General features: G+C 45.9%; 2 protein-coding genes across 3 annotated transcripts in view; one reads left to right on the top strand and one right to left on the bottom strand.

Annotated features, from left to right (window-relative positions):
• SETX (senataxin) overlaps nucleotides 1-10,965 on the top strand; it is a 46,933-nt gene extending 35,968 nt beyond the window's left edge. The window contains exons 20-25 of the mRNA XM_019510710.1: nucleotides 1,079-1,266; nucleotides 1,647-1,739; nucleotides 3,104-3,268; nucleotides 3,843-3,941; nucleotides 5,836-5,923; nucleotides 7,429-10,965. Coding sequence (XP_019366255.1) covers nucleotides 1,079-1,266; nucleotides 1,647-1,739; nucleotides 3,104-3,268; nucleotides 3,843-3,941; nucleotides 5,836-5,923; nucleotides 7,429-8,244 — 1,449 coding nt within the window. The 3' untranslated portion in view covers nucleotides 8,245-10,965. The remainder of the gene's footprint in view (nucleotides 1-1,078; nucleotides 1,267-1,646; nucleotides 1,740-3,103; nucleotides 3,269-3,842; nucleotides 3,942-5,835; nucleotides 5,924-7,428) is intronic.
• Nucleotides 10,966-15,975: 5,010 nt separating this feature from the next.
• The window catches only part of NTNG2 (netrin G2), an 86,945-nt gene continuing 80,694 nt past the window's right edge, over nucleotides 15,976-22,226 (bottom strand). Inside the window, exons 6-9 of one of the 2 annotated variants that reach the window (XM_019510708.1) lie at nucleotides 21,937-22,011; nucleotides 19,589-19,756; nucleotides 17,743-17,877; nucleotides 15,976-17,171 (exon numbers count right to left, since the gene is read on the bottom strand). In XM_019510708.1, the coding sequence (XP_019366253.1) occupies nucleotides 16,948-17,171; nucleotides 17,743-17,877; nucleotides 19,589-19,756; nucleotides 21,937-22,011 (602 nt within the window). In that variant the 3' untranslated portion in view covers nucleotides 15,976-16,947. The remainder of the gene's footprint in view (nucleotides 17,172-17,742; nucleotides 17,878-19,588; nucleotides 19,757-21,936; nucleotides 22,012-22,226) is intronic. The other variant, XM_019510709.1, reaches the window with a different exon arrangement.

The following is a 22,226-nucleotide window of genomic DNA, read 5'->3' as shown; positions in this document are numbered from 1 at the left end:
TTTTTGTGCAGAAGTTTGAACTTCTGTAAACCTCCTGGTCTTACATGGAAAAATAATAGAAATCTGTACAGTGCTCTGTAATTGTATCAAGAATGTGTGATTATTGCATGAGGGGGGAAATCAGCAATTGCATTTACCAACTTAAAATCTGTGCTTGACCCTGACCTCAGCTGACCCACATACAATCTGCACTGCCACAGACTTAGTGTGACCTTGGTCAACTTACTGTGGGCATGTCTGAATGTAATAAAAAAGTGTTGGTAAACTGTGCATAGACCCACCTGAAATTATTTTAAGCTAACCAACTCAGTTCTCAATAAACTTGTAGCTGTAGCAACACAGAGCTCAGCACAGCTGGGAAAGAGAAGAAATAAAAACAGAAGGCATCCACACTGCTTGTGTCCTTCTGCCAGTGGGTCTGTCAAGACTAGTAAGCTAAAAAGATCCCACTTTGAAGGTCTTATATTCCAGGTACTAGTTAAAGTATTTAACTCTATCATAGTAATCATGGGAAGGGAAACTGTGTAGTGTTGAATATCACACTGACAGTGGGGCTGATATGTCTAGAGAATTGATGTACTTGTTGGCTGAGGCTGACAGGAACTTGCTTAGTGCTTTGTTTGCACATCTCATGGAATCCGCTGATTTACAAAGTAAATCTAAATTTAAGAAAAGAACCTGAACTGAAGGTGTTTGTTCTCTTTTTACAAATTTGCCATATTTTTTTTCCAGTCCTACTAATTTAATCCAGGTAATCGTAAAAATGTAAGTAATTTATACAGCACATGGCTGTTATGCACCTGAAACTAGTTTAGGCATTTTTCTTATTTATCCTCAAGGTCAGGTCTCTGTTGCTAAAATTCTGCTGGAGTAATGTGGCAAACTTACTGACAACTACAGACTGAAAACTAAAATGTAAATATTTGTATTACTCTAAAACTCAGTGTCTCATCAGTGAGGTAAAGATGTGAAAACTGTGTCCAATACCACAAGTTTAAGCCCATTTGGGAATGCCTATGATGAAAATAAAGATGCACCTAGCTCTACAAAACTGAATCCTGTGTCTTCCCTCTGGCAGAAAGCTCAGGATTATGGCTATGATCAGTCTTTGATGGCTCGCCTGCACAAACATCTGGAAGAACAGGTGCAGCAAAATATTATAGGGAAGCTACCAGTTGTGCAGCTGACTGTGCAATACAGGATGCATCCTGACATCTGCCTCTTCCCATCCAACTATGTTTATGGGAAGACTCTGAAGACTGACAGGTGAGTACCATTCTGATAGCTTTTTAAAAGGGGGTATTTATGGTAAACTAACAGGACTTGTTTGCCATTTCAGTAATTATCCTTTTGTGGAAGATTTCTTTATGTAAGAGAAGAAAAACCTTTTTTTAACTTAATGTGAAGACCTGTGTTCCCCTCTATCTCTAGCTCTTGGCATTGGTGCATCAATTCACTAGCTTGCTGTCTCTGATACTGGGATAATTCTTTGTCACCAACAACTCAAATCCGTGCTTGGATCTAAGGAATCCAGATGAGAAGCTGCAAAACCTCTGGTTTTTGTTAACCTTAGTGAATAAATGATGTGTCAGTGCTCTAAACTTTACGGTCACCTGATTATAATTATGCTTTTTTTTTTTTGATAGAGCAACAGAGGAGAGCCGATGTTCTTCAGATTGGCCATTTCAGCCCTACCTGGTCTTTGATGTAGCGGATGGGCATGAGAAACGGGATAAAGAGTAAGTTCTCCATTCTCCTGTCCAACAAATCCTAAATCTACTGAGGAGATTAACTGCAGCAGATGTTTTTTCATAGATGGAACATAGTCAAATCTCCATTCTAAACTGGACTTATCTGACGTTGGCAAATAATAAAACTTAGTTACTCAGGGATGAACCGCCACTCTGATATCAACATATTTATCTTGCCTTTATAAAATGGCTTAGATGCAAGTGATTGTGAGTTGATGCAAGACTGTTCAACCTGCACAGTTGTCTGATAATGAACAAGAGAACTTATGAAGAGTCTGTTCCCAACTGAGAATGAGTGTCTCTACACACTTCCAGTTTTTTCCTTTTTTTTCTTTTCGTGTCCCATTTAGAAATCACTTTTCCTACAGGAGACTATTCACAGTTATGTAATAAGAGGTCTTCAACCGAAGGCTGTGAGCAGGGGGCCCTGACTATCAGTTTCTTCTGTCTCTTAGCCCTGGGACTTTTCCTGACTGTCTGATGTCAGTCATCTTTTAGCTTTAAAAAGCTTCTGTTGCCTGCAGCTAGTCTGGGGGGAGTTCCACTGAAACTCTCTGAATTATTCCTCTGACTCCATTCAGCCCAATCTGTGATGTGTATAGTCTGTTGCTGCTTTGCTCTTTCAACCATGGTTTGTGCTGAATCCTCTGATATCTGATTGTGGCACTCTCTTCTAAGGGATACTGTCACATCAGTTCAGTTCTGAAGAGGGATGGTCCTTTGTTTCATCTACACATGCTTCAGCTAACTTGATCAAGTGAAATGGCGCAAAACACTCAGCAGCATCTGTCTGGACTTAACTCAGTTTTGTCTGTCTCTGTGCTTGCTTCATTTCTATCTTTGGGATGGCATCTCAGCTGGCTTTTGCTTTTCAAGGGTGCAAGTTTTTAATTAATACTCTTTGTGATAGCATGGACTTTTGGTCCCAGGCACCTTGGTTTGGTGGCTTACAAGCAGTCAGTTCATACCAACTGTTGTTGCTTAACCTAGAACATGTTCTCCAGGTCTGTATGATGTCACTGACTTGCTCTTCACCATATAATCCTGTGATTTATGATGCTGGAGGGCAGAGTTAGTGTGTTCCCCATCCCCCATCGAATGAGGAATTATATTTGAAAATTTTCAGACCTCACATGATTAAAAGCATCACCTTTCACAGCAGATATTTCCCAACAGCAACGCTAACTTGCATTTTACAAGGAACCAGCTTTGAGACCTTAAGGGAACTGCAGAAGTAGAGAGCATGAAGAGGTATTGCAAATCAAAGCACGTGGCTTGCACTGAAGTATTGTGTCGGAAAGATCACTGGGAAATACACATATGTATTGAATCTTTTTTTTTCTCTTGTTCAGTTCTTTTGCAAATCCCCAGGAAGTGAAGCTGGTGGTGGAATTAATTAAAACAATAAAAGAAAAAAGAAAGGATACTGGTTCTCGTAACATTGGAATAATCACCCCTTACAATGCACAGAAAAAGATCATTCAACAAGAATTGGACAGAGAATTTGGAAAAGACAGGTAAAAATGCCCCACAGGTTCTGAATGGGACTGTGTCCCCTTAGATGGAAGTCCTTTTGCTTTTCCTATGTTAAGTAGGGTAGAAACTGTTATAGTTAGTATTTCTTGATGCTATGAAAGATCTGACACTTGGCTGCATCAGTCAAAAGTATAGACAGGAATTCAAGTCTTTTTTGTTAGTGAGGTCCTTTGGTACCATTTTCTAGTTCATGCCTCTTATGCTGTTTAAAAACAGAACTTACTAAAGAAGCAAGGATTTTTGCGGGCAATTTGTCTTTTGCACCAACTGCATTACTGAGAGAGACTTAGATATGCTTTCAAATGCAGTGCATAAAGAGCACACTTGTAAAATTGATTCCTAATCTATACTAAATCTGAATGGCATTTCAGTAATAACCTTGGCATCGGGAAATGAAGGTGAATGTTTTCAGGACAGTGCATGACGCTCCATCTCTTCATTGGTCAGAAATGGAAGTTTACAGCATGGCTTATTTCAATAGGTTTAAACTTTCCTAGAAGTGTTGAGGACGTTTGGGTAGGTCATTACATGGCTCTCCATTCTTTTCATTGCTAGAGCCGGAGAAGTTGACACAGTGGATGGGTTCCAGGGCCGACAGAAAGACTGCATTATAGTGACATGTGTCCGAGCGAACAGTGCACATGGGTCGATTGGGTATGTCTTTCCATTCCTTTCCAAACAGCAGCTGCTAGCACCATTTGTGGCACGTCACAGGTTGCTGCCCCCCCCCCCGGTCTAGCTGACTGATTCTCCATTGGGTGCTCACATGGGGTTCACTTTTTGGTTTTTGTCAGCCAGGTTGTATTAAGCTCTTTACAGACATAGATTCATAGATTTCTAACGTCGGAAGGGACCTGGTAGATCATTGGGTCCGACCCCCTGCTCCAGGCAGGAAAGAGCGCCTGTCTAATCTCCTCTTGAGCACCTTCAAGGTAGAGGGGAAGCACCACCTCCCTTGGAAGCCCATTCCATATTTTGGCAACCCTTACTGTAGATTTCAATTGGACATAAGGAAGAAATTCTTTATTCTCCTTCAGTTTGTAGCCATTCTTTCTGGTAACCCCAAGGGGCGCCCTGGTAAACGGAATATCCCCTGTTCCTTGCTGACCCTGCCCCTGATGAGTTTGTAGGCAGTCACAAGATGGCCTCTCAGCCTTCTCTTGCTGTAAAATGCTTTCCCCATTATTCATTTTCCATTTGGACAGCTTTAAGGTTGGTTGTTTTGTGATCATTGTGGTCTACCTTCCTGTATGGGAGGGCAAGTGATCAGTTCACTGGTTCAGCGTACGTTAAAACTTTTACCTGAACAGTCTTAGGAACATCAATTTGTGCTTTCCAGTTCTCTTGTGGAGATGTGATGTCTACACTAGAGAGCTCTTCTTTTTCTCAGAATTTTTAATGGTGGGCCATTTGACAGGTTGTTTTCCATGACTGAGGGTTTTGAGCACCCTATATGTGAAACTGCTGGAAGGCGTGTTTCATTAATATTGTGGTAGTTCCCAGAGCTGGTACTTGGACATATTGATATTAAATTAGTGTCGGCAAGCAACCCTGCAGTCAAGCAGTTATGTGACTGTTGAGTTCAACTCAAGGTTTTAATTTCAGGGCCAAGGATTAGAGACCTGTGTTGGCCAAATACTGATCAGAAGTTGTTTCATATATTTCCTATGTAGAGTGCAGGCACTGAAATTGGCAGCCTTCTCAGTCGTTGTTGCAAGTGTGGGTGGGCGCTGGCCTGGGAGAGCAGTTTTTCCCCAGGGGGCTTGTTAGGAGTCTGTTAAATGGATGTTGGCAGAACTGGAGCTATAAACAGCAAAGGAAGCTTCATTCCCTACCAAGGTTTCAGTATGGTCTTTTGTGATGCTGTGTTCCTGTTGTATATTGAGTCCTCCAGTAAAAAAACAGGCTGGATGTGACCTGATGGTTCTAATTTCACATTTTTTTGGCAAGGAATAAAAGTGTCAGGTGTTGATGCATCACAACGGAGCAGAAATGACGTCAGAAATGTTTTTCCTTTTGCAGGTCACCTTTAAAATGAATAAAATATTCAAGAACAGTATTGAAACATTAAATAGAAAGTTTTCCTTTTAATCCTAACAAATATTATTGATGTATTTCAGTTCATTAAAGGAAACTCAGAGAATCTGACAGCTGAAATACAGTTGCTGTCTTCCATCTGTGAGTCTGGTGAGGGAAGGGAAGTCATAGGAAAAATAAGATGATTTAAGAGATGGATTAAGCTGAAAACAGCAGGAGTGGGTACAAGGAGGGAGCAGAGAGGCCACTAAAAAAGGAGATAGTGGCAGCAGGAGGAGCTTTTGATGATTCTTTGCCAGGGAGGGATTCTGTACCAGGGAGCAAAGTAATAAAGGGAGGATGGGTAGCAACCAAGGCCTGCTGAGTAGGGAAGGGAAGGTGTGGGAGCAGGGAGTGGAGGACAAGGCCTTCTTTGCTACTGTTTTCTGTTTATTTCAACAATGTTCAGTTCTTAAAAAATCTGAGTTAGTCATGGAAGAGACAGCAACTTAGTTTTGTTCCTTTATTGTAGGTTTCTGGCAAGTCTTCAGCGTCTGAACGTTACCATCACCCGAGCCAAATTGAGCCTCTTTATACTTGGAAGATTAAAAACACTCATGGTAGGTGCAGGGTTGAATTGCAGCAGCTCCTGTTCCACACTTTAGGAATAAGGGAGTGAAAGCTGTTCCTAAACGCACCCCTCTTGTGAAAGAGGGATCTGTTTTAAAGTTGCCGAGTTCATACAGTCCAGACTCCCCATTCTTTCCCGTGTCAACAGATGAAAGCAGTTATGGGGAGCAGTCTTCCACTGTCGTAGTGACTCGCACATGAGGGGATTGGATCAGAGAATCCACATTGCCCCTCGCTCTCAGGCTTTCCTCTTTTTTGCTTTATAGCTGAACTGCACTGTGTTTCCTGATGAGAAGTTACTGTTTTAGCACATGCTAAGAAGTCCAAATAGGCATAGACAAAGTGAGGTTACTCCCAGCTCCTGGCTTACTGATGTCCTGCTTATCTCATTGCTGCTAGAATTTTAGGTCATAAACAGAACAGCTTGAAGTGAGGAGGAAGGCAGGTGAGGGAGACAATATTAGCTGAATTACTTAAAACAATGTGAGTTGTACTTGACCTGTTTTTTTCTCTTGGTGGTTCGTTCATTGTAAGAAGTGGAAGTGCCAGGACTGTTCTGAAGCTGTCTTTTTTTTGTTTTGTTTTTTTTTGTTCAGTTAAACCACTCAGGGTAGAGATCCTTATTTAAAAGATAGCTAGGAAATGTTCCTGTTTTCACAACCTCCTTGTCCTTATACATGGTGACCTGTGTCAGGTAGGTTCAGCCTGGCAAATGATAAAATCTTATGCACATAGGAAGCCAGCATGCCTTTTTTGAATTTCAGCTCTCACAACTTGCTTATGTCTGAGATTTTGTTGCCTACTCATGGTAAGGAATGCCTAAGGACTATAACTGATTAACTTAAAAATCCCCACCCCTCCATCCCCCCCTGCCACCTGCAGTGGACTTCAGTTTATGATGTGGATTTCCTAGCACTGTTTCACAGGTTTCCCTGAATAGCCAGTCCTTTTTCCCTATTTATTTGAATCTTGAGTACAGCACTAAAAGGAGACTTTTTTTTTTTTAAACAAGAAAACGTGGGTGTGCAGCCACACACATGGTTAGAAATGACTCTTGGTGCAGAGGTATTTTAAAGTACTTTTTAAATACTCAAATCCATTTTTTTTTGTTTTACAAGTTATGTAGATTTCTAGCCTAATGGCCCTTAAAACTGTCAAGTTCTATTGTGCTCCTCTGATATAGGTGGCAGTCAAGCTGTATTCTAATCCTGCTTGGCATAGAGAGGGACTTCAATCCTCAGTTTGGTGGTTCCATCCAGGCGTTGTCATTTTATCTCTGCTAGTGCAGCAGCAGCTGAAAGGATCCTCCTGTATGAGGCCTTTTTGCTTTTAAATGAACTGTTTGAGAGAACCTTGCATCCCCGGAGAAAATATAAATATAGTCCCTGTGACAGCAGCATGAAGTGAAATTGTGCAGACTGAAAAAGAGCCCTGTATGCATGCTCAGACTTCTCTTTGCACTGGTTTCTTTTGGCAACTTTTTCTTCTTTTTCAGGAAAATAAAGACTGGAATGAGCTGATACAGGATGCTCAGAGGAGGGGTGCCATCATTAAGACGAGTGACAAGACCTATAAGAAGGATGCTGCTAAAATCCTAAAGTTCAAGCCAGCATTGCCACGGCCATCTCCCCGTTGTCCCAGTACTGCACTGCCTGAAAAGGCTACTCGAGGGCAGCCTTGTTCAGGCAGTGACAGGCAGATTGATGTCACCAACAAAAAAGACAGCAACAGTTCTAGGAGACAGTGTGACAGTGCTGGACCCTTGGCACAAGGTAGCGGAGGGCTCAAACGGCCACAAGAATCTCAGCATTCAGACGCCAGGGGTGTCACGGTACCCACAGAAGCGAGGGCTGCAGTGCAGCCTGCTGTTCGAGAGAAACTACAGGATCCAAGACTGGCTAAGAGAAGTGAAGCAACAGGGAAGGAGCAGGCCTTCGAGAACGGTAAGCCGTCACCTCTGAGAAACCCAGGAATGACATCACCAAGGGTCTCTGAGGCATCTTCAGCTCACAGGAGTCAGAGCAGCACTGTACAGCCCTCTGTCTCCAAGGCAGACACTTCTACCAAGTGCAGCCTGTCTGAGAGACAGCCAGACTTGCCTGTCAGGTGTTCCCACATAGCTAGGCAGAACCATGACAAGAATGCTTCTGTGACCATGAGAGAGGCAGGAACTAAAAGTGAAGGAGACCAAAAAAATAAGACTGAGGGGAACAAAGACAAGACCAGCCTCTATGCACAAAGGAGAGCATCGGAACGGTCACCGGAGGACACAGGCTTCAGTAGTGCCAAGCGGAGAAAGATCTCCTCTTAACTGACGTCTTCACAGGATCAGCTACGGCAGGCAGCCCTCCCTACTAAAATGAGTCCCAGCAAGTCCTTAGAAATGTGGATTACATTTGAAAAACAAATGTCATTTATATATTTTTTTCTATTCCATCATTTGACTATGGGGGGGAGTCATACCTGCAGTACAAGGTGGGTAGTTGTCTTGTATGTAACAGTAGTAAGTTTTGAACAGTCTTCCTCAGAAGTCGAATGTAAATGTTTCAGGATTGTATATTTGTATAGTATACAGAGTTATTTTAAAGTTCAGCTGAGTGAGCGTGCTGCTGCTTGTTTTCCTGGCTAAATGCTAATTTCTCAATGAAAGATTTTTTTTTTAAAGAATCAATAGAAAATCTAACTAGATTTTTATTGTTAGCAGGTCTGATCTATTTAATAGCAAATGGAAAGTCTTGAAAAGATTGCGATGGTGGTAACAAGTCAGATTTCTTTTTTATTATTTCTAAATTTCAACTGGTTCCGTGTTGAAAATTACGAGTAGGTGAGTGTTCAATAGAGAGAGATGCTTGTGTTGTATATTTTATTTCCTCCTTTCAAAGGAACAAAGGATCCCATGTTCTGGCTGCTTATTTGTCAGCTGGAGTCCTTAGTCTGCTGATGTCAGTTGAGTGGAGTCAAAAGAGACTAGCATTCCACGCAGGAAGGTATCTGGGTTCCCACTGAAGTTGGCAGGAGCGGAGGTTTTGCCATGTCTTCAACTTATCAGGCCTGATCGCTCCATTTCAGAAAAAAGTAGTAGCACATGAAATCTGGATCAGAGATCTAGTTAAAGCTTAATGATGCTGATATTTGGCTTTGTTTTAGAGAGCTTGTTGATATCTACAGAGGCAACAAGGGAAAGCTGTTAGAGCTTAAGTAGGAGTATTGTCAGATTCTGTTTGCGATGTTGATGTTCAGATACTATACAGGTAAAAAGAAAAATAAAGCTGCAATAACTACTTTTTTCCAAGAAAGTCCTATTCTCCTCCTAATAATTTCTTAATGGAATGTAAAGAAAATACAAGTGGATTTGCTTCTTCATAGAATGTGCTCACATTCCCACAAAGCTATTCTTTGAATAATATAAGGAATATTTAGGGTTATAAAACCCAACAGCTAGCAGCACTGCTTATGGCATACAGATGGTGCTGAAAACATACTTTCCTTATGACCATGAAGATGACTTTTGAAGGGTTGACACTGACTAGAACTAGATGCCATGCAGATGAGGAAGAAATTTTCCCCATGCATTTCACTTAAAGTACTTAATGTTTTCAACCTGCGTATACCCCTGCCATTCTTTTCCAAAGTCTAATCTGAGAAGAAAAAAACATTTGTGGTGTGGACAAATGACCTCAGGACTAGCAAGAAGCCATCAAACTCACTTATTTAAGTAAGACCTGGTAAGACTTGAACCCGCCTTTTAAGGTGCAGAATTAAGACTTATCCTCATTGTGTCTCTGAGAATAGGCTAATAGTGCAGTGATCTCTGACTTAATAAACAACGTATGCCCAGCCCTGCACATAAGTTAATTTTGGTTCCAATACCGAAAGAGTATTCACAGTTATCTGTAACATGAGAGAATGAATTCTGCCTCACTTGCCTGCCACAGGTTAAAAAATTTTGCTAATGATTGTGTTTACATCTTGTACCCAACACTTGGTGTAATGATTCATGCTATGCTTGTGCCTTTCAAACCGCTGACAAACACCTCCTAAGTAGAGGTGTCACCACGAAACACAGACATGCTATAACTGTTGGAAGAATAATAGGCCAGTAGCCTAAATGTAAATTGATATAAATTCATGCATCCAAGCAGGGGCAGAGACGTGCTTTTCCAGTGACAGCTGAATAAATATACCCGAAGGTGCTCTCGCTGTATCTGCGTGGCCCAGTCACTGCCTGCTGTTACCTGTAACAGTAATGGTAGTGGGTATTGAAAGAGGCAAATTCTGGCCTCGGGGAGGCATGTGCAGTGAAGTCACCAAACTGACAAGCCAGAGTTTTAGCCCCAAAGTTTTGTTTAACTGTCACGGCGTTACAGTCCTTTTGTCACTGCTTTTATTTAACCTACCAGCAGCTCCTTAAGCAATCATGAAAGCTGTTCGGTATTATGCATAATCTGCTGGGGATGTGGAAGGAGAAGAGCTCTTGGACTGAATTGTTTATTGTCATCAGGAGTTAAGAGTCTTTATAACTCTCAGATGACAGACTCTGTGCCCAGAGTGGATCTACATCTAAGCTAAATGGGAACGCTTTGAAGCACAGTCTTCCTTTATAAACCTTGTGCCTCTCCTTGCTACTGCAACATCATGTTTCCTGCTGTATTTGCTCAGCATGGGTTAAAAGGGCTGGTTGCAAACTGCTGTAGGATCCTATAGCTATGGAAACCATGTAATGCGTATTTATGTAAATAAATGAAGGCAAAATCAGTCTCAGTCAGGGAATGCTTTTCTAACCATTAAATGGAAATCTGTCAAGCAGTTTTTTTTTAAAAGAAAAGAAACCTTCTTGGGACTCCTCTTCCACTCAATCAGCTGTACATTCCAGAGCATAACTTATCCCAATAACAGTACCTGTCATGCCAGAAAGAATTTTGTCCTGGTGTCCAATATTGTCCTTGTGGCATTGCATCGCTTCTGCTTTGTGCATGTAGTTTTATAAATTGTGTATTTTTTCAATAAACCCTAATTGATGATGATGTTACAATCTCTCGGATGCTTCAGGCTTTTATTACCATTAAAGGAACTTGTGGTTTAACGCTTGCTTTTTAACTGATCCTGTGGACGTAATCTTTCCACAGTTGCTTAGTTCCAGCATATCAGTCTATCAATGTTGTACGTTTTTTTAAATTAGGAATGTAGGGACTGAGTTTGCACCTTTTTATTTTTTTACATGGAACCTGCCGGGAGTTTGATGTAGTAAAAACAAGAACTTAGTACTTTTTCTTCCAGATGTATTCAGAACACTTAATGTGACATTACTCACCCAGAGAATGTATATTAAATGTACTAAAAGGTACCTGGTACAGTGTTGTTCCATGAGCAATATATCTTCTCCACAACCCTTTCATTGCCCGCATGTCATGTAATAATCCTTTTAGTAGAGTGGGTAACCATATTTGCCATCTACGTGTCATATATTTCCCCCACCCCACTTTTCCTTTCTCACTGGTTCCTGAATTGGGAATATGGACATAAACTGTCAGTTCTCGCATATTCCTGTTTGAGAGTGGAAGTAGAAGAAGAATTTCCGATGGTAGTTGTTTTGCTTGAAAAAGTTATTAATGAATGAGTGCAACACTGACATCATTTATTTTTAACTTAAAATTGTTTAATTTGATCTTTGCACCAAAATAAGTTGGGAGGAAGATGCTCAAGATTTACTATACTGGTATCCAAACAGGCAATTGCTTAGTAAGGCATTTTCCCTTGTACAGGTTTCACTACAAATGGACTGTGAAAGGAGAGAGGTTGAGTGCAGGGGTGAGGTTATAGCCCTGCCTGGTGTAGGTGCAGAAATCAGCACTACTGCCAGGTGAGAACAAGCAGTTCATTGAGGTAATAACCTACCTCTGGACATGTACCAGGTGCCCTTAAACCTTTGCTTGTGTGAGGTGTTTGGCATTGGGTGGTGTTAGTCGCATGCAGGGCTAAAACCTGCCTAAGTAAACTCATTGGCCGCGTCCAGGCTCGCATGGATGTTTGGTTCCCCGGGGACAACTAGCAGCAGCACAGCTCGTGCGGGCACTAGTTGTCCCCAGGGAATGCCTGTGCCATGTGTGCTGGCACGCAGCAAGTTACCCCGAGTGGGGGCCTCCAGGGGCTGCAACAACGGCGAGCCTGTCTGGCAGTGAAGTATGGTTCTGGCCAGCTTGGCTCCGGCTTTGGGCAGCACATGCTTTCGCTGCATGCACAGCTCCACTTTTTTTTTTTATCTCCATAGGTTTTTTTTTGCCCCCTGGATATCCAGGGGGCAAAAAACCCCACTCCTCACTGCTTCCTTGCAGCACAGAGAACAATGGAACATGTGTTATGTCTGCGGCACCACGTACCCCATGGCTGTGCTCATCTGGACACGGCCTTTGTGGGGAAATCTCCTTTGGTGTTAGTTGCACAAGTGCATGCAGTGGCCTGGCAACTGTCATTTTAGCATTGTCCTAACTCAGCTTAAAATAGGTTTAAACTGCATTTCTGTTCTTGCCTTCTCAGCTCTAGTGCTGCTGGTAGAAAGCTGGAGTTGTCAGCCTCTGTAGACCAGTTGTGTGTGACTTGCTGATGAGAAGGCAGCATGATGCCCAGGACCAAAGGTGCAGGTCTGTGAACCGGGGAGGAGGATCCTCTTTCAGTTGTGCCACTGACTTGCTGTGTCAGGTTGAGCAAGTGAATTGACTTCTCAGCCTGTTTCCTAGTCTGCACAATGGAAATGAGACATGCCCTTCTTTATGCATAACATGCTGCGAGTTCTGTGGGTGCTTTGCAGTGGTACCAGATGAAAAACCATGGGTCAAGAATATACAGAAGTCAGCTGGGAATAAAGCCAAGTTAGTAAGCATGTGGTAGGTGGTTATCCAAAGGTGGAGATGGATAGTGATAAGAAACCCAGGGACTTTTTAAAGGAGCAACCAATGGAGTGGGCAAGCTAAGATAATGATCTCTCTGCTTAGGAACGAGAGTACATCATCTTGAATAACTGACAGCTGAAGGTTGGTTGTTCATTTGCAGACTGTATTTACCGTAGCAGTACCACAATAAGGGGAGCTGTGCTTGCTAAACTGGCCAGACATTTCCCTCTGCTTGGCATGAATAAATAATAGATGAAACAAACTGGTGTATTGTAAATGGAATTTAGAATGCTAAACAGGCTAATGCAATTTCCATCCGCCAGGGTCCATTCCCAAGTTGTACGAAAGGCTTCCCTCCTCCTTTTTTAAAGGCTTGGAAAGGAACGCGTTGCCTTATTTTCAGTGTAAATGTAAGCTAAGCAGCGTGGCACGTGGCATGCCTCTGACAGGTGAAGCCTCTTAGCCAGACGTTCCTGTCGGCTAATGTATACACTTGTTTCCCATCAATGCCCAGGCAGGTAGCGGTGGGCAGAGGTGAATATAATTCATGCACATTTGATACCTCAGGGAGGGTTCAGCTTGTGGAAATCCTGGCTTCCTAGTCTGGCAGATTGCAGATACAGAACGCTATCCGGTGTTGTCTTGGATTTCACTGAGAACTTCTCTCCAGTAGGAGTCAGTGCTTTCCTGACCTGAGGAGCCTCACTGCCTGTCTTAAATTCCCCAGTGTTTGCAGGGACCTACATCAGGCTGCCTGCCAGAGTCCATCAGGACAGATCATGGCTAGCACTGGATCAATTGAAAATAACTGCAGAAATCAGGACTCTAGGCTTGCCCACTCACTGGAATGGTAAGAGCACGTCTGTCTTAAATTTCTGCCCCTCCCACCTTCCCTCCTCTCATCTCCTTGGAAATATCTTAGGACAAACAACTTGAAGCTCTTCTAGCTTTGGGAGCCTGTGTGCACCAGTCATAGCCTAGCAAAACTCTCCCAAGTTCATGACTAGATCTAGAACCCCTTCTGAGAGGACTTTGCTTTTTTAAGTATCTTTAAAACCCACATTTCCTCTTTCTTAAAGATAAATACTGAGCTTTTGCTTTTTTATTTTGCCCCATTAACATTTGGGCCATTTCATGGAAACCAGTTCAAGTACAGGATTTAGCAGGTGGGACAATCCCTTTTAAGTGGTTGTAGCATGTGCAAAGTTTCTCCCTTTAACCTAGTTGGCACTTTTACCTCCTTGAGCATCAACCTTTTCAGATGAATTATGTGCTTTCATTTAAAAAAACCCAAACCCAAACCTGTCACGTAGCTCTAATTATTTCCAGCAGCCATAGATTTCCCCCCCACACATACTTTGTCTCCAGCTGAGAAAGTTTCTAATATTTATTCTTGGATGGATGACTGTGCAGACAATCAAACTATTATTGCTTTGAATTCTGTAGCTGTGGTGATGTTTAATCATGTCACATGAAAGGGTTCAGATACCACAGATCCTTCCTATAAGTTGCATCAGGCACACTATATAATTTTGCCTGTTTTTAAAAGCATTCACCATCGCTACCCAGCTTTAAGCACGAGTCTTCCAGAACATGAATCAAGTCCATGCCAATTATGAAAGTTCAAAGGGGGCTTTATGTATATTTTTTTTTTTTTTTTTCCCCCCACCGGTGTTTTTTTTCCTTTGGATAGATGCCTGTGTCATCTTGTGTTAATGCACTTGCAGTGCCGAAGTTCTCCCAAGCTTTCTAAAAACTTTTGCTTCTTAAGCATAGGATTTAAGGAGTGAGGGAAGGAACCCACTCTGAGGATGTTCCTTGCTGCTTGCCCTGTTAACATCTGTAGTTTCTCTGGCAGCTGAAATGCATACGGTCTTTTTGAAAGAGGACAGGCAGGGCCAGATCCTGAAGATGAGCTTGGGGGAGAGCCTTCCCTTGCTTTGGACCTGGGGAGCACACTATAAAACTGCCTACTCCAAGTTACTCCCATTCAAGTCTGTAGATCACTGAATTTCCTTTGTGGGAGAGCTCTGTGTGGTGTGTGTATTACATACTTAAGTAACAACCCCTATTGAAGATCTCAATACTAGAACATAGGTGTTGTGGGGTTTTATTTTACTTTCCTTTTTTACCATCTGTGTTCAGCAGCCATAAAGTGTGTTGCGTGCCCCTTTGTGATAACTCCAGGAGATAATAGCCCCCTTCTGCTACTAGCTATGGAGTTGCTTTGTTGGAAAAAAGCCTGAGTGGTGGTTCTGAAAGGGCCAAGCTCTAAACCTGCCTGTCGTGCTTTCACAAGGGGGTTGCTGCATTCTGGCTTTTCTCTTCCGAGAGCTGTGCGAGGGTGCTCGGAGTAGTTATTTCAGGCCTGAGAGAGTGCCAGCAGCAGCTGTGGGCTAGAGCTGAGAGGAGGAAAGGGGCTCAGTGTCAATGGAAAGTGTACTGAAGTAGGAGAGAGAGACTAAAGGAAAAGGACAGTGCTCTGCATAAAGGAATACTGCACATGAATGTGACAATGGATAACTACAGGATAGACGGTACAACACCTGGGCTAGCCCCTGTGGTTGAAAACATGATCTTAGTATAAATGAACTATGAAGGAGAGGGTAGATTCCCAGTTCCCGGGTGCGTATCAGAGCTGGGTGCTCAGATTTCAAATATGCATATGCATCATGCATCGCTTCTAAGACTTCTCCATCTACCTTCCACGGTGGATAGCTTCAAATGGCTTCCACCATTGCAGCATGTTAGTGGGCTTTATGTCCCTTTGCCTACTGCCCTCCCCATTGAGAATCAAAGGTTGAGGCTGCTTCAAGCAACCTCTTAGGATTGACTGCTTTTCAACGAAGGTGCAAATCTGAACCAGTCACCCATGCCTGTGGGGCACAGTATTTTTAATAGAGGAATCCCTCGGGAGACTGCTAGCCAGCCATATTCTGCTGCAGCATGACTTGGAGATGGCATTTCAAATAGTTGACGATTTGTGTTGAGATCCCTGTTTTAAAAGCATCTGGTCTCTGCTTGGGGAGGGATTGGGTTTACTTGTAAGCTGATTCAGCAGTGTAATTTTTTTTAAAATTACTTATGCTAAATGATTTATCCCACCCTCACCATAGCCTGCACCTAGGTGTTGAGTCAGAAAACACAAGAGGACGTTATGAATCAAAAAATAAGTCTTTACCGGTAATTAGCTGCACACAAAAAGGAAAACGTGGTGGGCAAGCAGCAATTAATAGTTGCTTTACTGAAGGGTTATACACCATAATCAAAGGCCCATGGTAAAACGCCCCTTTAGCCTGCGGTTCTTTTATAACTTTTAATCCAAACAAAAATAATTCTCTACCAAAAGAGGATTTGAACCGTACACTATAAGGAAATGTCGGCATTAGACATCACACTCCTGACCTACCATGCACGCAGCGGCCCTTGTGTCCTCGCCAAGTGCAAGAAAAGGAAATCAAAATCTGACAACCAGAATAGAAAACTTGATGAATGCAGCAACTAGGTTTTGTAGGCAACCGTATGTTTAGGGCCCTGCCAGGCCCACAATGAAACGTAGGGCTATGCAGCAAGGATGGACCGAAGAGTCCCCGTGGGTGCTTTGGACTCCAGTCTCTAGGGCTGTGGGGAGCGGTCGTGACTGGTTCTTTCAAAACCACAGAGGAAGGAGGAGAGGAAAAAATAAAAAGATGTGAAATGAAATCAATTGCCTTGGACTGTGGTGGTGTTTGTTTGGCAGGGTCCCCGTGCTCTGGAACCAGACGGGCCTGTGCAAAGTGGGGCAAGGAGAGAGTCGCGGCTTTGCAGGGTGTAACGCAAGTCCCTCGTGATGCTGTCTGATGGCAGCTTCTGCACTACGCTGGTCAGTTCCCCCTTGCAGCCGGGCTTGTGCTGCAGCCACCTCTGGGTAGCGCTAGGAGGCCAGAGCAAGGCTGCTGCTGGAAAGACCAAAGCCAGCCCCACGTTCTGTACCTCTTTTTTGGCGGGGACGGAGACCAAACAAGGTTGTGTAAGTCCTACAGTAAAGGGAGGGTGGGGAGATGGTGGTGCGGTGACCCACCTATTCCCTTAGTCTCCCCAGATCCCTCTGATGATGCGCCTTGAGCTGGCTCCCATGGGTCTGGCGTTCAGAAGTCCAATGAGCATCGCAGCTGAAGGCCGAGCGCGCTGAGGAGGAGTGCGGGGAGGCTGAGGTATGTGCTGGAGGCTGAATCACAGTCCTGGCTCTCGGAGTCGCACTTGGACTGCTCGCACAGGACGCCCTTGTAGCCGGCCGGGCAGATGCACCGCTGGTTCTGGTGGCAGGTGCCGCCGTTTTGGCAAATCAGGAGCTCCTCATCACAGATGTTGGCTGCCAGGCAAGGAGGAGGAAGGAGAGAAAAAAACCCAACAGTGTGGGGAGTTATTGCATGCTACAGGCAGCCCTGGAGTCCCATATCCCATGCAACAGCAAGCGTCTTGTTGCCTTCTCTTGATTCAAAGGAAGTTGCATGCCAAACCACTCAGCTGATCCACTGCCCAAGGTGAGGCAGGGAGCTTAACTGTGTGACTAGGCAGGTTCTAGCCCCTTCTTGGTCTGTGTTTCTTGCCCCCGCCTGCTAATCCCATGGCTTCGGCCCTACAGTGCCAGGGCCCACGCAAGGCTCCAGGTCCATAGGAGCAAGAAGGAGCTGCCCACTGCCCTTAAATGCAACATCAGCACCTTGTGGGACTTGGCTTTGTAGCCAGGCCCTACTGGGGGTCAGTGCCTAGGTCACCTTCTCCTGGCATCGAAAGATAGAAAGTGCTCCCTGCTCTCTACCTCTCTGGTGGACAGGGCTTCTCAAACCAGTCCTGCATCTAACAGATGAGTGGGCCCTTGCTTCCCAGTCAGGTAGCATTTGGGGGACAGCCATGGTTGCCAACGGCCCTGGGGTACTTACGAAAACAACCCTGTCTCCAGTAGTAATTGGGGAGGCAGTCGTCGCACTTGGGCCCCATGGCTCCTTCTTTGCATTCACAGTAGCCGGTCTCATTGCAGCGGTCGTGCACTGAGCCAATCTGATTGCAGTTGCATTCTGTCCAAAGACACAGCCGTTAGTGACCCACTTGGGCAGCGTGCTGCCGCCGCTGGGGTGCTCTCCTCTCTAGGCTGCCTAAGGGCTTTGCATCTGGGGCTGGCGCCAGTGGCATAAGCTCCCCCTTCCCTCCATGGCCTCCAGAATCCAAGGGGAAAGTTGACTTGTGGAGGTGTCTCATCTTTGCTGACACCACGTTGGGGCTGGGCACTGCCCTGCCAGCCAAGGCTTGATACTCCAGAGACTGGGTCAGCCACTGCTCTGAGGGGTGGAGCCAGGCTTTGCAACCCAAGGACCCAAGAAACAATTCAGCCCCCATGCTGTTGTGTGTGGACTTTGACCCGTGCTCAGTGTTTAAAGTGGCAGCTGAGGGGTTGACTCCCAGAACCCTGCAGGGCTACCCCATGCATCTGCCTAAGACACAACTGGTTGCTCAGAGCCAGATCTTGGGGGGGTCAAGGCTGCAGGTACCACCAAGGGGATGCTTGGCCCACAGAGCCACGAGGTGGAGCGACGGCTACTTGGAAGGGCCTAGCCTGCTGCAGGACTGCTGGTCACCGCAGCTGCCTCGACTTTGTCCGAGACTGAGGTTGCAGAGGTTGGCTGAGCAGCTCCGATACAGTACAACGGCTTTGCCGGCGCAGCTCTGAGCGCTGCGGTACCTCCTCTGAGGCATTTCCCTCTAATCCTTTTGAATCTCTTAGAAGGCGACAGGCTGGGCGAGGGCTAAGGTAGAACAGGAAGTCAATTTAGTGCTGGCACGGTACTGCCAGCCCTGATCCAGACAAGTGTCTGGGCTGCTTGTGGTGTTGCAGCTCGGCCTTCCTCCTCAGAGAGGGTGAGAGGGCAGCGAGGGACTGGAGTCTGCCAGCAGCTCCACAGTGAGGTGACTGGGATTATGGCAGTGTAGGATGAGTGCAGAAATGGGCCCCTCAGCCAGGAGCTGCAGGGCAGTTATGAAAGGAAGAAAAAACTCTGGAGAGAGAGTCAGCAGGCCTGGCACCAGTCTGCTCCTTGATTAATTCCTAGCAGTCTTCCCGATTTTCTTGCCAGAAGCCTCCCACCTGCAAGCAGGCATAAATCCCATACAGTACACTCTCTAATTGGCACTGGTGGAACCGGGGTGGGATGGGAGGCAGCCGACAGGGAGTCCATCTGAGCTGGAACAAAAGGTTTTGCCCTGTCAGTCAGCAGCTCAGCCTTGCTCAGAGCTGGAGAGTACAGCTGTTCTCTCCTTCCCCAGGTGGCAGTAGCCCTGCAGGTAGTCCAGAGCAATGACACCAGGCTGGCTAATGAATGAGGACAAGAGGGACTTCACAGCACAGTGCTTCAGTGCTGCAGCCCGTGACCCTGCCCAGCAGTAACCCAGCAAGAGCTGAGAGGCTGGAGACTTGATGGACGAAGGGAAGCACCATAGGATGGCGGCTCTGTCAGCAGCTAGTTCAGATCCAGGCTCCCCCTGCTAAGGCCGTGTGAGCTTCCTGCAATCATGATGGCCCGTCCAGGGGGCACTGAGAGTCAACATGGACATTTCGCCACAAGACACAGGATGTGGGTGGCAAAGATCAGTTCACACAGGCTGCCTGATACCTCTCAGTAAGTAAGGACTGTGGCTCACCATGACTTAGGTAGCACTGAAGCAGCCACCCAGTGAAACTTGTGGGAGGGGGGTCCCCGTTCCCCTTCGGGGTCGAGCGGGGCCGCTACTCACCAATGCAGACATTCTCATCATCGAGCTCCGCGGAGCCGTTACGGTAAAAGCCGAGGCGGCAGTGCTGGCAATGCTGCCCCCGGGTGTTGTGTTTGCAGCTGACGCAGGTCACCACGTTCAGGAAGTCTATGTAGCTGCAGCGATTGGAGTGGCCATAGCACTCACAGTCTGGGAAGGGAAGAGAAGAGAAGTTGACATTTCTCTGCCAGGTCACCCCTGCCACGCACAGCCACTCCCATGGCACTGGCCAGGCTCCACCTGTGGCGCCAGTGCAGAGAAATGACTCCAGAAGACGTGGCAGGTTCTTCCATTTGACACACTGCAGCTGTCTTTAAAAATATGGAGACAGCTACCTGAGTCTGCTGCTCCCCTGCACTGCCATGTGGAAGGAGAGGGGTTGGGAAGTAACCCCTTGGCATTCGCTCATGGAGGCAGGTGAGAATGTGATGCCGGGCATCTTGTGTGGGCGAGAGGGAGCACAGCAAATTCAGAGGATACCTCTTCTCCCAGGCTTGTGAGGGGTTTAGGGAGAACCTGGGAGGCTGAGAGCAAAGCTTTCCAAACTGTGGTCTGCAAGGAAGTGGGACAGTGGGCCGGGGCCAACTTTCCTCTGTGGGTACTTGGGGAACCCAACTCCTGCTCCATGACAAGGCCCCTTTAAGGCAACAAGTATTCAAGGGAGCAGCTCACTCCCTGTGTAATGTGGCCAGGTGCTAATTATTAAGTAGCTGCCTCCTCAGTGGGATAAAACCCAGCTGCTGGGCTGTGCCCTAGAGAGGGATGGGGTCCAGGGTGTGAGGAGCAGAGTTTCAGGTGCACACTTTCTCGAGCATTAGTGATTGCTCACAGCAAGGGTCTAGGACTTGAGGAGAGATTTTGAACAAGAGCGAGAGCCTAGGTAGAGGTGGGCTGGAGGAAACAGCTTGAACCAGGACCCTGTCCCATAGCAGAGGATGTTGCACTCCCTGAATTGCAAGAAGCAGCTGGGAGTCCAGGGACCTGCGTGGGAGGCCTATGGAGAAGACCCCCAGGGAGTCCAGCACCCTTGGCAGACCTGGTGGACTGAGCAAGGTCTGGAGGCCCTGAAGCAAGGGTGAATTGGAGCTGAAGCTGCTTGATGCCATAAGTAAGTCCCTTCCACTTCTCTCTGTACCTTGCCTGCCTTCTTATGAATGCCTTCACTCATTACAGGAGGCTTCATTCCCTCTTCCCTGCCCCGGGCTTTGGCCAGGAGCCTTGCCCTGCTATAACTTGATGTTCCCTACCCTTCCCCCCTGGCTCCCCAACCAACCTCCCTTCTCTCATTTTTTCCGCCTAATTCAAACCTTTTGTGTTTGAGAGTCTGCAAACCCTCAATCCCTGAAGCAGGGGCCTGTGCAATTCCCACCCCTCTGCAGGGAAGGGTGTGACAGTTTACTGGAGTATAGGGGCTGAGTAACCTAATGGGGGAAGTAGCTCTTTTTAAAAGGATCCTTCCCCTTTTAAAGCGGGGGGGCAACCTCTGGCTTTGTACCCTGGCTTTAGTTTCCAGAGGCAGGAGTTTCCATGTCTCTTGAGCAGGTTTTCTGTTTGACACAATGGGGTAAGATCACTGAAATCTTAGCTTGCAGCGCTGTGATTCAGGGAGACATAGAAGCCTGCTGGGATGATGGGCCCAGGAGACAGGACTGGTAGAAGAAGTGGTCTGCGGGGAGAGGGGCTTGAATTTCATGCTGCTGCTTGCCCACGTGGCGTCCAAGTGCCTATGATGCTCTCGGTACCCTGTCCCTTGTGGCAAGGGGGGCACAAGGAAGCTGAGGGTAGTAGGGAGACTTGGAGCCAGGCCCCAGCTGCTGCCTCTAAACCCAGGTCTGAGCTTTCCCAGTGGCTGGAAGGATCCAGACCCATCCCGTCTTGCATGCTGATGTGACAACGGGTGGCGGGAAGACGGCATGCAGGGGGAGTGGGCTGACATGCACAGGTGGCTGGTTAGATTTGCTTCAATGAAATAAAGTCCTGATGAGATGGAGCATGGCAAGGCCTTTCCCCACAGTTCAAGCTGCTTTGGAAGGAATCAAAAACCTAGATCCTCCGTGAAAAAATCACTCCTAGCTCAGTTCATGTTGACAGCCTCCCAGCAGCTCTGGCTGCCATAGGCCATGCCAACATCAATTTATCATGAAGACCCAATTTTAATAACCTTTTAATACAGGATTGCATCAGATGCACCACCCCCCCGCCCGTCTCCTAGTGTGCTGAGATCCTGGTGACCCAGACAGATTAATCATTCTGACCAAGACGACCTTTTCAGAGCCCTCAGCATCTTGGTTTCCAGTCCGTTCCCGCCCCTGCCCATGTCACCCTCTTACCTTTAAATGTCCGTATCGGCGTCACGGGGTCAGAGTCTGATTTGAGCCGGGTGACTTTGGAGCTCTTTGAGGGCACTTAGAAGAAATTGAAGACATGCTTTTTCTCACCGCTTAACACAGCTTTGCTTCCTACACTACGGGAGAGCGGCTCTCGTGTTAGAACAATAACAGCCCAAGCCAAGAACATCACTTTGGCATTGCTGAAATCTATTTCTGCATGAGGCAGCTGGTGGCTTTCTACATTTCTCCTCTGTTTGTTTCTCGCTTCGCCCCCCCCCCCCCCCCCCCCC

Source organism: Gavialis gangeticus, unplaced genomic scaffold (genome assembly GCF_001723915.1).
Source record: "Gavialis gangeticus isolate Ggan-Ray unplaced genomic scaffold, GavGan_comp1, whole genome shotgun sequence".
Taxonomy (NCBI): Eukaryota; Metazoa; Chordata; order Crocodylia; family Gavialidae; genus Gavialis; species Gavialis gangeticus.
The sequence above is the reverse complement of the archived record's forward strand: the minus strand, read 5'-3'. Positions and strand labels throughout refer to the sequence as shown.